General features: G+C 38.9%; 1 protein-coding gene across 6 annotated transcripts in view; it reads right to left on the bottom strand.

The window, feature by feature from the left end:
- fgd4a (FYVE, RhoGEF and PH domain containing 4a) overlaps window positions 1-14,070 on the bottom strand; it is a 253,803-nt gene that overhangs the window by 121,717 nt on the left and 118,016 nt on the right. For 2 of the 6 annotated variants that reach the window (XM_043709242.1, XM_043709245.1), the window contains exon 1: window positions 6,836-6,953. The exons of 2 other annotated variants lie outside the window; for them this stretch is intronic. In XM_043709242.1, the coding sequence (XP_043565177.1) occupies window positions 6,836-6,923 (88 nt within the window). In that variant the 5' untranslated portion in view covers window positions 6,924-6,953. Of the gene's footprint in view, window positions 1-6,835; window positions 6,954-7,297; window positions 7,319-10,794; window positions 10,821-14,070 lie in introns of those variants that run through there. 2 more of the 6 variants (XM_043709249.1, XM_043709243.1) reach the window with 2 other exon arrangements.

Raw genomic sequence — 14,070 nt, 5'->3', positions numbered from 1 at the left:
TTAGCAAACTATTACACCATAGGGGACATCAGAATTGAGCATAATTCTGTCACACTGACTCCCGCATTCACTTTCTGGCAGGATTCATTGTTTATTATTAGCTATTAAAACCCAGGCTGATTTTCTTCATTTGCTTGTCAAGAGACACTGAATCTAATGCTGTGACATTCCTACTTCCTCATCTAGGATCAGTTACCTCAGCATAAAGATCATTAGCAAACCTGAGACTGTATTCAACCATATAGATATGTGCTATATAAGAATTTGTTACAATGCAGAACTAAAACATTGTGAACTAATATAAGGGAATATGCAACAACTTAGAATTCACAAATCTTCCAAAATATAGCTTGATTTTGAACAAAATGCTTTCATAATTTTGGAATATAATCAACTCTGGTCAACTGTCAGTGGTGTAAGGTTTTGGAAAATAAGTTTGATAAAGAATTTTCTTGGAATTGATCCTGCCTCAGTAGCATATCTTCAATGGGAAGTATGGTGGAAAGCTTCACAAACCTGATGACTTATTTGTAGTGTCCCTTGTGACAAGAATTGTTCCAGACTTTGACAGCTCTTTCCAATGACCCCTATTTTGCTATCATTCCAAGACCTAAGAATCTTCCTCTATGATGTGCCTGAAATCTTAGAAAAAAAGCTTTCAACTCTTGATTCTCCCATCCTACTAATCCCAAACTCTGGATCCACATTCCCTTCAAAGCACTGTGAAAGCACAAGACCCAGACACCCTTCTTAGATTTCAGGTCCCAGGACTCGAACACCATACTAACAGCAATACTAACTGGCTAGCATGCCCAGCATAAAATTGTTTAGAATATAAAATCTAAATAATATCTGAGAAAGTAGACATTTAAAAATTAGTAGGCAAAAGTGAGGACTGCAGATGCTGGAGGTTAGAGTCGAGAGTGTGGTGCGGGAAAAGCACAGCAAGTCAGGCAGCATCTGAGGAGCAAGCAAATTGACATTTTGGGAAAAAGCCCTTCATCAGGAATTCACCATTCCCGATGAAGGCTTTTGCCCAAAACGTTGATTCTCCTGCTCCTTGGATATTGCTTGACCTGTGCTTCGCCAGCACCACACTCTCAACATCTAAAAACTAATTGCAGCATGTCATTACTGAATTAATATTCTTTAGCTTTGGGGATTTTCTAGTGTACAGTGAAGGCTGAGAGAAAGTTAATTTGCAGATGCTTTCAATACAAACAGTATGTAGATTTTTATTGCTACTGATTGAATTCATAATCTTCAAAGTTCTGATGGGTCTATGCCAAATTATCAAATGGAAGCAACTTGAGAAAGAACAGTGCTTCACTGCAAGGTGGAGAGAAACAGTCCCCAAGGCTATCTCCCTCCATGACAGGAGCTGTCCAAATGAAAGTGGGAAAGGTAAATCAGTGATGCCTGGTGGGAATTATGTTACTATCTCAACCAAACAAGTTGTAAAAGGATGCCTCACTCTTAAAATGTCTCACTTTAAACAGAATCTTTAGGCCAACAAAATGACAAATCATTACTTGGCACAAATTACACCAAAGCATACCACCACATAACTTGCTCATGTTATTTTCTTTATAAAACTTATATTTATGATTGTTTTTCTTTCTCTGGACAAAAGGAGCATCTTGCACTTTTTCATTGACACTGTGCCTGTCTAGCCCAAGATCTTTTCACCATTCTACAGGTCACGCTTTCCAACAATGTACACATTAATTAATGTAGGTGTCAATTTCTCTGCAATAGACAATACTGCAATGTGTTCTCCGTCATTGATTTACACTGAATTCCTGATGCAATGCTTTCATATATTGCATTAAATGAGGAAACATATATGGTAAGATACAATTGCCATAATAATTGGATTCTTCTATATGGCAGATGGACTGAGAAGGAATCTTTCAATGCATTGAGAGGATAGGTTTACATGCAGCAACAATGGAAAATCTCAAAGGCAAAGTGGATTTCTCCACAACATTAGTTACCAATGATTTGATTATTTGATTTGATTATCGAGCATTGGTGAAGTTTCCACTACTAATTTTCTGTACAGCTTGATTTTTAAGTAGAAGTGGAAAGTCCACCAAAGCTGATCATAGTTCATTCCAGAATGAAAACAGCAAATATGAAATCTTCGCATAAGATTCATGCTAAATAAGTAGATTATATTATATAAAAGTTATATAAAATATTTAATTTTAAATTCATAAAAGAATAGAAAAATGATATTTTACTTTTGTCTTATTATTCCTAAAATGTTAAGTAAATGGCTGGTTTTATACTCATTGACAGAATGTAGGCAATAACATTGTTTAAGTCCCATGTTAATATGACATGCATAACAAATGAACTATCTGTTTTCTCTTTATTGCTTTATGCAAAGTAGCACATCACTCCGCACATCTGTTACTGACACCTGAGCTTATCTGTGGAAATATCCAATGCAGACAGTGTCTGAAAATAGCTGAGAACATAACAGAGGCATCTCTAGACAGCATTGAGTCCTGTCCAGAGGTATCACAACAGCTTAATCAGCTAAGTTAAACCAAACCATAATATTGTGGCAGTCCAACCTTGCTGACAATGGAGAAGTCTTGCTGGAGAATGATATGACCACAAATAGGAGTAGGAGTAGGCCATTCAGCCTCTTAAGTCCAGCCTACCATTGCTCCTCTTTCAAGCCAGCTCCTTGCAACACTAAACCACCCAATTTTCCAAAAATCCATCTACCTCCTCTTTAAATACCATCAGTGAACTAGACTCCACAATTTTCTGGAGTTTAGAACACTGTTCCCTCTAATTAGCTTTTCTTCTGCACAGATATCCGAGGTCCATGCGCAGCAGCAACTTCTGGAACCAAGAGCCAATGTTGCGATCTGCATTGGTGTGCTGATCGCTACACACAAAGTCGGAGCAGCTGTCTGTACAGCTTCAAGGGAGCATTGGTAAAGTATTCCAGATCTACACTACCCTCGGGGAGAAGAAATTCCTTCATATCTCAGTTTTAAGTGAGTGCCCCTCTTATTCTGCAACTATGTTGCATAGTTTGAGATTCCCACACTAATGTAAACACCTTCTCAACATCCAGCCTCCCAAGCCCTCTCAGAATAAGATCAACCCTCATTACACAGAACATAGAACAGTATAGCATGGGAACAGGCCCTTCGGCCCACCGTGCCTGTGCTAACTATGATGCCATTCTAAACTGGATGTAGGTTTGCTCGTTGAGCTAGAAGGTTCACGTTCAGACATTTCATCATCATACTGGGTAACATCTTCAGTGAGCGTCCAGACAAAGCTCCAGGAGGCTCACTATTGATGATACCTAGTATGGTGACAAAACGTCTGAACGTGAACCTTCCAGCTCAGCAAGCAAACCTACATCCAGAACCTCAACTTGAGCTACAAATCTCAAAATTTGCTAGCCATTCTAAACTAATCTCATCTACCTGCATGTGGTCTGTATCCCTCTTTTTCCTGCCTATTCATGTGTCTAAGTGTTTCTTGAACATTGCTATGATATCTGCTTCTACCACCTTCCAGGTGCCTACTACCCTCTATGTGAAAATCTTCTCTCACACATCTTTAAACTTTTCCCCTCTCACCCTAAAGCAATGCCCCTTGGTGTTTGACAGTTCCGTCCTGGGAAAAAGACTGAATATCCAGACTATCCAACACCTTTTAAAATTTTACATACATCCATCAGGTCACCTCTCAGCCTCTGACATTCTAGCGAAAACAATCCAAGTTGGTCCAAAGCAAAACAAAGAACCGCTATGTTGGCGATCTGAAATAAAAATGGAAATTGCTGGAGAAACTCAGCAGGTCTGGCAGCATCTGTGGGAAGAAAGCAGAGTTAATTTTTCAACTCTGATGACTCAACTTCAGAACACAGGCTCATTCCCCAATACAAGGTCTAGTACAGCCACTTCTCTAGTTGGACTATCTATATATTGTTTCAAGAAATCTTCCCGAATGCACCAAACAAATTCAGTCCCAGCTAAGCCTCTGCCACTATGGAAGTCCATATCAATACTGGGGAAGTCGAAATCCCCTACTATCACAGCCTTGTTGTTTAACATCTTTCCATGATCTGCTTACCCATCTGTTCCTCTCTGTCCCCCTGACCACAGTAGTGTTTGCACCTGGATGCCAGTAATATAAACCCATCACACAGATCGCACATTTCCTAGGTTTTACCCAAAAGGCCTTGCTGGATGAGCCCTGCAAGATGTCCTCTTAGTGCAGATGTGATATTCTTCTTAAGCAGTAATGTAATCCTCCCCCATCCCTTTTACATCCCTCTCTATCTTGCCTGAAACATTTAAACCCTGGAACATTGAGCTGCCAGTCCTTCCCTTCTCTTAACCAAGTTTCTATCATAGCCACAACATCATAATCCAATGCACTGTTCAAGCTTAATAACTTACCTGTCTTACCTGTTATACTCTTTGCACTAAAATAAATGCACTACAGTCCACCAGTCCTGCCATGTTCACTAACCTGGCCTTGCCTGTCCTCCCTATTAGACTTACAATGTCAAATTTCTCTTCATTCTTCTAACTGCTAATGAATAAAAGCCTAACCTGTTTAGCCGTGCTTGATAAATCAACCCTTTTATCCCAGGAATCAGTCTATTGAATCTCCATTGATCTGTCTCCAATGCTAATATATTCTTTCTTAAATACATGGACCTAAACTGTACATAGTCGTTTAGATGCAGCCTCACCAACACCAAGTAGAGTTGGAAAAAGACTTCCTTATTTTTAAATTCCAAAGAAATAAAGGCCAAATAGTGCAAACAGGTCAGAGGATGAGTAGTTAATCATAATCATACATTGGATGTAATTCACAACTTTCAAAATTCCCCTTTCAGTTCTTTAAAAAGGCATTAACCTGACTGAAAAGGGTTAAATGTGGAGTTACAGGATGTATTTTCCAAAGACAAGGTCACTTTGTAAATAGCAGTAGGGGAAATAGAGAAAAGGTAAAGTTGCTATAGTCTTACCAGGCAATAGGACCAATCACCGACCACTTGTTAGAGATAGACAATTGGTGATAGTTTAACCACCATACCTCAGGCGAGGCTGAAATAACTCCAGAGAGGCCAGTATCCTATCACCAATTCATCCTTTATTTACACATACATAATACTTGGCACTGATCTGGTTTCCTCAGAACCAGCTCTCAGTGTGACCAGAAACTCTGACACTTTTTTTTCTTTTTTTTAGGGCGAACAGCGGTAGTGTGAGGTCAAATTTAAGAAAAGGAGTGTCAGACATCCTATTCACTCTTTAAAAAAAGAAAAAAACAAGAGTGTCAGAGTTTCTGGTCACACTGAGCTGGTTCTGAGGAAACCAGATCATTGCCAAGTATTATGTATGTGTAAATAAAGGATGAATTGGTGATAGGATACTGGCCTCTCTGGAGTTATTTCAGCCTAACAGCGGTAGCGCTTATTTTTCCCCAGCATCCATGTCATGTGTTTGCAGGTGTAAGACACATTGACACTCTTGTTTATATCTGTCAGCCAGGGCTCCCTGATTGGACAAGGTTAATAGCCTCAATCAGAGAATTCATACTGTATGAGGTCCACCTGGCTGACCTCATTACAATCACTAGAGAGGGGAGAGCTTGAGAAGGAGAATCCTTCATGGGAACCTCAGTTAGTGCAGGAATTGAACAAACAATTTTGGCAACACTCTTGCATTGCAATCTAGCCATAATGAAGTAGTTCTGCAGTTAGAATATGGCATATTTTAGAATAGATGAAGATTTACTTGATTAAATCAATGTTGAATCTTAACGGTAAGAGTTTAATGCAGATTCTAGGGAAAAAAGCTTGATACATAATCTATATGTGAATGGCTGACACCCTTCATCTTGAAGAACACAATGATTCAAGGATAATTTTGGAAAGATTATTTTCATTTAAATACATTTTACATGAAGACCACATTTTACCAAATCCTTCAAAACAATAATTAACAAATCTCCACAGATTCCAATTTGTCTGATAATTTTAAAGTTTTTCTCTGGCCACTTACTACTCCTCTACTTAACCATAAACAACATTTAGTTGCTGCTGTTGTAATGGATGTTTTAAAAGGTTGACACCATCAGTACGTGTAAAATGTACATATCGCAGCAATACCTAATTCACACTGGGACTTTCCTGCACCAAAATCAGTCAGTGCTAAACCTCTAAGGCCAGGTAATGGCTGAACAGCTTCATAACAATTGGTAGAAATAATCAACAAACAAGAAGAGATGATAAGCAAAATACGCATGTCTTCACAAACCATTTCTGCACTAGCAGCAGATATTAACACCAAGCATCTGCAAACATCTCAGTCATTAACATTACACTTGGAAGTTAAAACAGATTTCCAACATATGAACAAAGTCAATGCTCCATATGAGTGTGAACTTCACTGATTCTGTCTTTCAATACAGTTCTGAAGGGCTTGTAGTGTTGTTTCATATAACCTTTAATCTAATGCTAAAGGGCACCAGTAATGGTTTTAACACCACAAATCCTCCATGTCTCCCTCCTCTGGAAGCATTACATGTTAAAAACAGATTACTACCAACCCTCTAAGTTTCAAAAACTGGCTTGCTATGGCAAATGTTTTTAATTTCCCTTGAAACAAGCCACACAACACAACAATAAAAATCAATAAAAGCATACGAGGTAAATGTAGAATTCCCTATATTTGTTAACAGTACTGACCTTATGAAAGCAGGACTAGCTGCCCTGCCTGGCAAGCATTGCTGGATTTCAATAAATTCCATTCAACTCCTCCACCAATCAAGCACTTACCTCTTATTAGCACACTGCATCTTAGATATTTCCTCTGCACGCGATGTCCTGCTTCTTGCCGACCCCAGCACTGGAGGAACAATTGCATTCCAATAGGGAATGAGCAGATGGCTGTTTCCAAGGCAACTACATCTATTAAAACTACTGGCAGAAGGATGTGACCGCTGTTAACAGCATTACAATTGCTGGCATTGTACTACATTGAACAGAAAAAAAAGCTGCAATGCTGACTGAGCATGCTCAGCAGGTATTCCTGCCCTTTAACCAGGCAAAATTTTGGGATCTAACTCCTCAATAATTCATAGCGATTTGAAAGAAATCTTCTTATTGCTAGTAACATGGAGCAGTCTGGAGTCTCCCAGGCAGTTTTGAAATTGCAACGATGTCTTTGTAGCAATACAGAGAAAGTAGGTGATAACACAATGCTGATATTTTGAACCAGAGACACTTTAAGGTTCTTACTTCCATCCCTTAATTCTGTAAGGTGGCAGCTCCACTGAAAACAGTGTCAATTTCGTTTGACCACGTTTCTGTTTTGTTGGAATGAACTTTCCCTTTAACGGGCAAAACCTCTACCTACTGTTTGCAAGGGAATTAACAGCAAGGGGGTAGATGTTTGGGTGGGGCCATCACATATGGAGTTCTTGCTCCACTGAATTTATGAAGGTTACTATGCACACTGAAATTGTGAGATTGGCTTCCACAAGAACAGACAAAGCAGATATGGTCAGTGGCTCACAGCATTGATGAAAAGGAAACAATTTTTTTCAACTTGTAAATTCCTGCTTTGGGATCAACCATGTGGAGGGGTGTGGGGTGGAGAGGTTAGAGGTCTGTGGAGATGTAAAGATTGCCCCAGAAATACCCCAGAACATCCACCCCACACTTGCCCCGCCTCTCTCCCAACTCCTCCCTCTTCACCCACCCATGCTTCTCACCACTCCACATCCTCAGACGTGGAAGGTCGATATTAGACATGCCCAGAGAGTGGTGCTCATACCTGTTATATGTTACTTATCTGCCTGACAACCAAACTCTATTAATGCTGCTTGGGGGAACCATCGGCTTTTTCTAGAATCTTCCTTTTAAATTCTATATACAATTACTGAAATCAGTTAAAAATATAACGTTAAGCCTTTTATTGAAACAAATAAAGCAGTGTTTTTTCAGAACACAAATATTGGAGAGTTTAGAAAAGTTCTGTTTGGAACAAAGAGGGAGAAGAGATGACCTAATAGAGGTTTTCAAGTAGATGAATATAGAAAAAAAGACTATTCCCTCTGGCAAGGTTAAAGATTTAATATAATCTTAGATCAAAAATCTTAAGGAATGATGAAGAGAAATATTTTCACTCAGACTGCATTTCCAACTGCAAAAGGTGGTGGAAGTGGATTTTATATTAATTTTAAAAGGGCACTGGTCTGGTACTTGATGATAGGAGTGAGATGGTGGCTCAGTGGTTAGCGTGGCTGCCTCACAGTGCCAGAGACCCAGGTTCAATTCCACTCTCAGGCGACTGTCTGAGTGTAGTTTGCACGTTCTCCCTATGCCTGCGTGGGTTTTTTTCCAGATGCTCCAGTTTCCTCCCACAGTCCAAAGATGTGCAGGTTAGGTGGATTGGTCATGCTGATGTTCAAGGATGTACAGGCGAAGTGGATTAGCAATGGAAAATGCAGGGTTAGAGGGATTGGGTAGGGATGTGGGTCTGGGTGGTATGCTCTTTGGAGGATTGTTGTGGACTTGATGGGCCAAATGGCCTGCTTCCACACTGTAATGATTCAGTGATAAGAAATGTCGAAGGTGACTAAAAAAAAGGGGGGTCTGTAGGATCAAACATAATTCCCCTTTCAAAGGGAGAGCGCATTGCAGATGGGTCAAAGGGATTCTTTCTGTGCTGTAAGTCTCTGAGATTTCCTTGGTTTGCCATAACTGCACCGCATTAGACAGGCATACAAACATCAAGTTTAAACTTTACTTAAAGAGATGAACCTTACTTAAATATTCAGCAGGTTCTAATTTTAACTTGACAGATTAGTTAAGAGTCACGATTAGAATAGTGTTGGAAAAGCACAGCAGGTCAGGCAGCATGCAAGGAGCAGGGAAATTGCTGTTTTGGACAAAAGCCCTTCGTCAGAAATGAGGCCTGCAGAGAGAGGAGGAGAACTTCTTCAAGGTAGACATCCTCGGAAGAGGATTCGCAGTAAGGTTGAAATCAATTATGCGAAAGTGGGTATTGCAGATGCTGGAGATTAGAGTCAAAATTAGAGTAGTGCTGGAAAACCACAGCAGGTCAGGCAGCATCCAAGGAGCAGGGAAATCGATGTTTTGGGCAGGAGCCCTTCATTAGGAATGAGGCCTGTTAAGTTAAGAGTCTTACTGAATGTAAATACCTGCTGAATTTCAGAAGTTGTTGGCTGTCCTGCAGGCTGAGGAATGTGTGATGTAGTGACACATGATTACTTTTTCATAAAAATCCAACAGGCTAATTATCACCTTAACAATGCTTTTTGTCACAACATACTGTTATATTTCCCCTAAATACATATGAAGGTGGGAAATTTGAAGCCAAACTAAGAAAATGCTCTATTTTAATGAAGAACATTTTAAAGATATTCACCTAACTGTATTTTTCGGAGCTTCCTACTTTGTATCAATATATGTAGTTGTCAGTCTCTTCAAGGATGCAGAAAAAGCATTCATTTTCAGTGAGCAAACTGAATAAAGAAACTGAAACTATTTGCTTAAGTACATTCAATTTTTAAGTTAAAATGTGAGGTTCAAATTGAGGATATCCCTAAATAGTGGTGTGACAAGATATACCCTAATTTTAGACAGAAGATGTTTGACACTTAAGTACTATGTTTGGAGAAAAATATTCCACTTATCTTCTGTCAGCCCATTAGCTTGGGCGTAATTTCACTGATGCTACGGAAACTTCATAGTTAACTGAACTGCTGGACACTTTGTGTCTTTTAAAATTTAAAGAAGTGTTGTTTGTAAAAGCAAAATTAAGCTTTGTGGTTAATAGCACAACTGTGCTGGTGTCATTCAGAGCAAGAAGCTTCTGTCTTTAAAATAATACTAAACTCCATCAATAGTGATAATGAGGATCCTACAATTCCCTTTTGAAAGTGAAAACATTCAGCCAAGGTTTGCAGTTCTGATCATGACTAATGCCACCTGCTGGTAAACACATGAGCTTGCATGTCAGGGTGGAAAGAATTGCCCTTCCCCCAAACAGTCTAATTCACTTGACGAAAGATACAGCAGATTTTTGTCGCTGTCCATGGAAAGTGCCTCTGCCTTAGTCACAAGAGAGCGAAATGTTGGCCTTGTTATATTGCTTGCTTTTGCAGAGGCAGAATGAATTTGAACACAATCTAGTGATGCCACTGCTAAGACCTAGAGTTGGACAAAATGCAGTGTCCCACATTTCAGGAAAGAGTTCTATTGTACTGAAAATGTACTATTAAATCTTCCGATGAGAATAAGCTATATTGTGCACATTTTCAATGTTATTATTTACCTAATTCCTGCTGAAAATGAAGTCTACATTTACCGGCTTTGTTCAGCAGCAAAAAGCATAGCATAAATGTCTGCTTAGTTGATTTCTGAGCATCATTATCACTTAAATAACAGCAGTACATATAGATTTTAAAAATTGGAAGGAACAACTGGACCTCAATATTTCCATAGAGGTGGGACGGGTGCGATAGAGTGCTAGGGGGAAATCTGACTAGGTCTTGGATGTCAAGGTTCTGCTAAGTTTTCCAGCAGGTCTTCATTTATTTTTTTCCCCTTCCATATTCACCCAGCAGCCAGATAAAACGGCAAGCTGGCTGCTGGATGCAAAAACCGTGAGAGGACAATGCAACCAAGTATCATTCAACACAGTCTCTGGTAACTGGAAAGGGATCGCAGGCTTCAGATCAGGGGAGAGTGATAAAAATAGCACTTACCTCTTCTAGCCGGCAGCTTTCATCTCCATTTTGTTTCCAGCTGCCCAAACCCAGGGAAAGGCAGTCAGCAGCTGTTAAATTTAAATCAAGTTCCCAATTGCACTGCAGGAGTCTGACTTAAATATATTAATTAAAATGGCATTGGGCATGTTTAAATTGTATTTTTAAGTGTTTATTCCTCTCTTTGCCCTCTTTCTGCTTGACAAGAAGAAGGGGGAATGAGTTTTAATGTCATCAAAGCCATAGACTGCTGTAGGTTATTTGGAATTATCTTTTATTATATACATTTTTAGCAGCTTTATGTAAAAGTCAAAACTTATATAATAGCTGATCAAAACTACATTGACGAACTTAGCCTCGAAATTAAAGAATTGTTTTTTAATTGTTCATGGGACATGAGTTCTCCAAAAAAAGTACAATGCTCACTGTCCATCCATAACTGTCCTTAAGAAGGTTGTTGTCAGTCACCTGCTTGAATCACTGCTGTCTGAGGGATGTAGGGATACACACAGTGAATACTGTAAGGAAGTGAGCTCTAGGAATTGGACACAACAGTGAATGTTTAGTGATTAGACTTACACATGACCTGAATGACCTATTAACTCTACAAGATTCACCCAGCTGATTTCTTAGACTAGGCTTTGCTCCTTGCACTGCTGGCAAAAACCATTGATATTACTCATTCCACAACTGGTGGCTGAGCTTAAATGCTGAAAATCCATTCCAAAACTCTCTGCTTTGCCATTTATTTTTCTTTTTTCCAAATTTCCCTTAAAACTGACTTTTTTGATCAAACTTTGTGTTATTGTGTCCAATACTTCCTCATAAGCTGCAGGGTGAAAGTGGATAGCTCTGTACAAAATCTGTTGGGATGTTTACTACATTACAGGCAATATATTGTTGTGATTACTACTGGTGCCAAATTCATCCCATTTATACAGTGAATATAAAGTCTTTAAAATATAAAGAACTGACATTAAGTCTAATATGACCCTCCCTCAGGATAGCATCACCATGATTGGGCTAATTGTGCATGTGCATGATTTATGTATTGATAATTGTCATGTAAGGTCATTGGGCCCTGGTGCATAAAAATCACAATGTGAATGGAGTTAGCACACAATAGAAATCTAGAGTCTGGAACTCTGCATCAGACCTTATTACAATATGGACATGAACATACTAAGAAGATTATCTCTTAGCGAATGTAACTGTAAGTCAGAGCCTGGTATATCTATGATTACCATGTACAGCAGTATTTAGTATTAAGGTACAGCACATTGTGTTTTTTTGAACTCTAACACAGAAAATAATCCTTGACTTTGTCCTCTCCTTGACCAGTTGTTAAGATTCTAGTTGATCTTACTAGTGGATAAAACAGATTTCAGACTGAAATCTAGTTTGAAAGATTATACATTTTAATTTAACATGGTGATCTTTTGCTGAAACATAAGAAGGCAATGCTGCAGATTTAGTTTAACAATAAAACAGAAGTTTTACACAAATGGAATGAAGATACAATAGAACAAACCAAACTATTTACATCAAACACAATTTGAAATATTTCACAATATAAGTATGCAAGTTAGCTTGCTGAGCTTGAAGATTTGTATTCAGATGTTTTGTCACCATGACAAGTTAACATGGTCAGTGAGAGTCTCTGGTGAAGTGCTGGTGGTAAGTCTCACCTCTCTATTTATAGGTTTTGGTTTCTTAAGGTGGGTGATGTCATTTCCGGTTCTTTTTTTAAGGGAAGGTAGATTTATTGATGGAGTTATAGTTAGAATGCCATGCCTCTAAGAATTCTCATGCATGTCTGTTTCACCTGTCCTAGGAAGTGTGTGTTGTCCCAGTCAAAGTGGTGTCCTTCTTTGTGTGTATGTATAGAAACTAGTGAGAGTTGGTCATGTCTTTTGGTGGCTAGTTAGTGTTCATGTATCCTGTTGGCAAGTTTCCTGCTAGTCTGTCTGATGTAGTGTGTTTTACAATTAAAAAAAAGCACCAGGATACATGGCATGGCATTCTAACCAGAACTCAATCAATAAACACATTGATTTAGACACTATCTACCTTCCCTTGAAAAAAAGAACCAGAAATGACATCATCAACCTTAAGAAACCAAAACCTATAAATAGAGAGGCGGGACACACCACCAGTGCTTCACCAGAGACTCTCACTGATGATGTTACCTAGTATGGTGACGAAATGTCTGAAAACAAACTTTCAAGCTCAGCAAGCTAACTTACATACAAAACATCAACCTGAGCTACAAATCTTCTCGAAAATTGCTATTTCACAAAACATTTTAAACCTTTTCATGGATTTTCCCTAAGCAAAAAAAAGGACAAAGGAATCGATCAATATGTCGACCAATTTTAATTCTTCAGAAACAAAGCAACTTTCACTGTTTTCTCTCTCTATTTGGAACCACTCCCATTACCAACCACAATCCTTTGGATTTTTGTTTGTTTAAATATAGAAGTGTTGAGTACACTAATCTGTGTCACAGCTGGGGGTACTACATTTCACTGAACTCTACTTGCAGAAAAGAATAGGAAAGGTTTAAAATATGAAGAGTAGACCTTAACAAATTCAGCACGGTCTATTCAAGCAAGAGTCATTATATTTTTTTTAAATCATATAATTGAAACCTTTGTATAATAAAGTCTTGGAAATTTTTAGAAAAATATGAAGGCATGCTCTAGAATGGCTATTTCAGACAACTTCTTTAAAAAGTCAGTGAGATATGAAAAATAAGTTAAACAGTTAAGGCAGTACATGAAGTGAGAGTATTACTGAGATGGGTAATGCATAACTATCCTAGAATCATAGAGATGTACAGCACAGAAACAGACCCTTCCATCCAATTCGTCCATTCCGACCGGATACCCTAAGTTAATCCAGTCCCATTTGCCAGCACTTGGCCATATCCCTTGCAACTCTTCTTATTCATTTACTTATCCAGATGCCTTTTAAATGTTGTAATTGTACCAGCCTCCTGCATTTCCTCTGGCAGCTCATTCCATACACACACTACCCTCTACATGAAAAAGTTGCCCTTTATATCCTTTTAAATCTTTCCCCTCTCATCTTAAACCTATGCCCTCTAGTTCTGGACTCTTCCCCCTCCCCCCCCCCAGGGAAAAGACCTTGTCTATTTACCGCATCCATGACCCTCATGATTTTATAAACCTCTATAAGGTCACCTCTCAGACTCCAATGCTCCAGGGAAAATAGCCCCAGGCTATTCAGCCTCTCCTTATAGCTTAAACCCTC

Source organism: Chiloscyllium plagiosum, chromosome 19, assembly GCF_004010195.1.
Source record: "Chiloscyllium plagiosum isolate BGI_BamShark_2017 chromosome 19, ASM401019v2, whole genome shotgun sequence".
Lineage (NCBI taxonomy): Eukaryota > Metazoa > Chordata > Chondrichthyes > Orectolobiformes > Hemiscylliidae > Chiloscyllium > Chiloscyllium plagiosum.
This window is presented reverse-complemented; position numbering and strand designations above follow the sequence as displayed.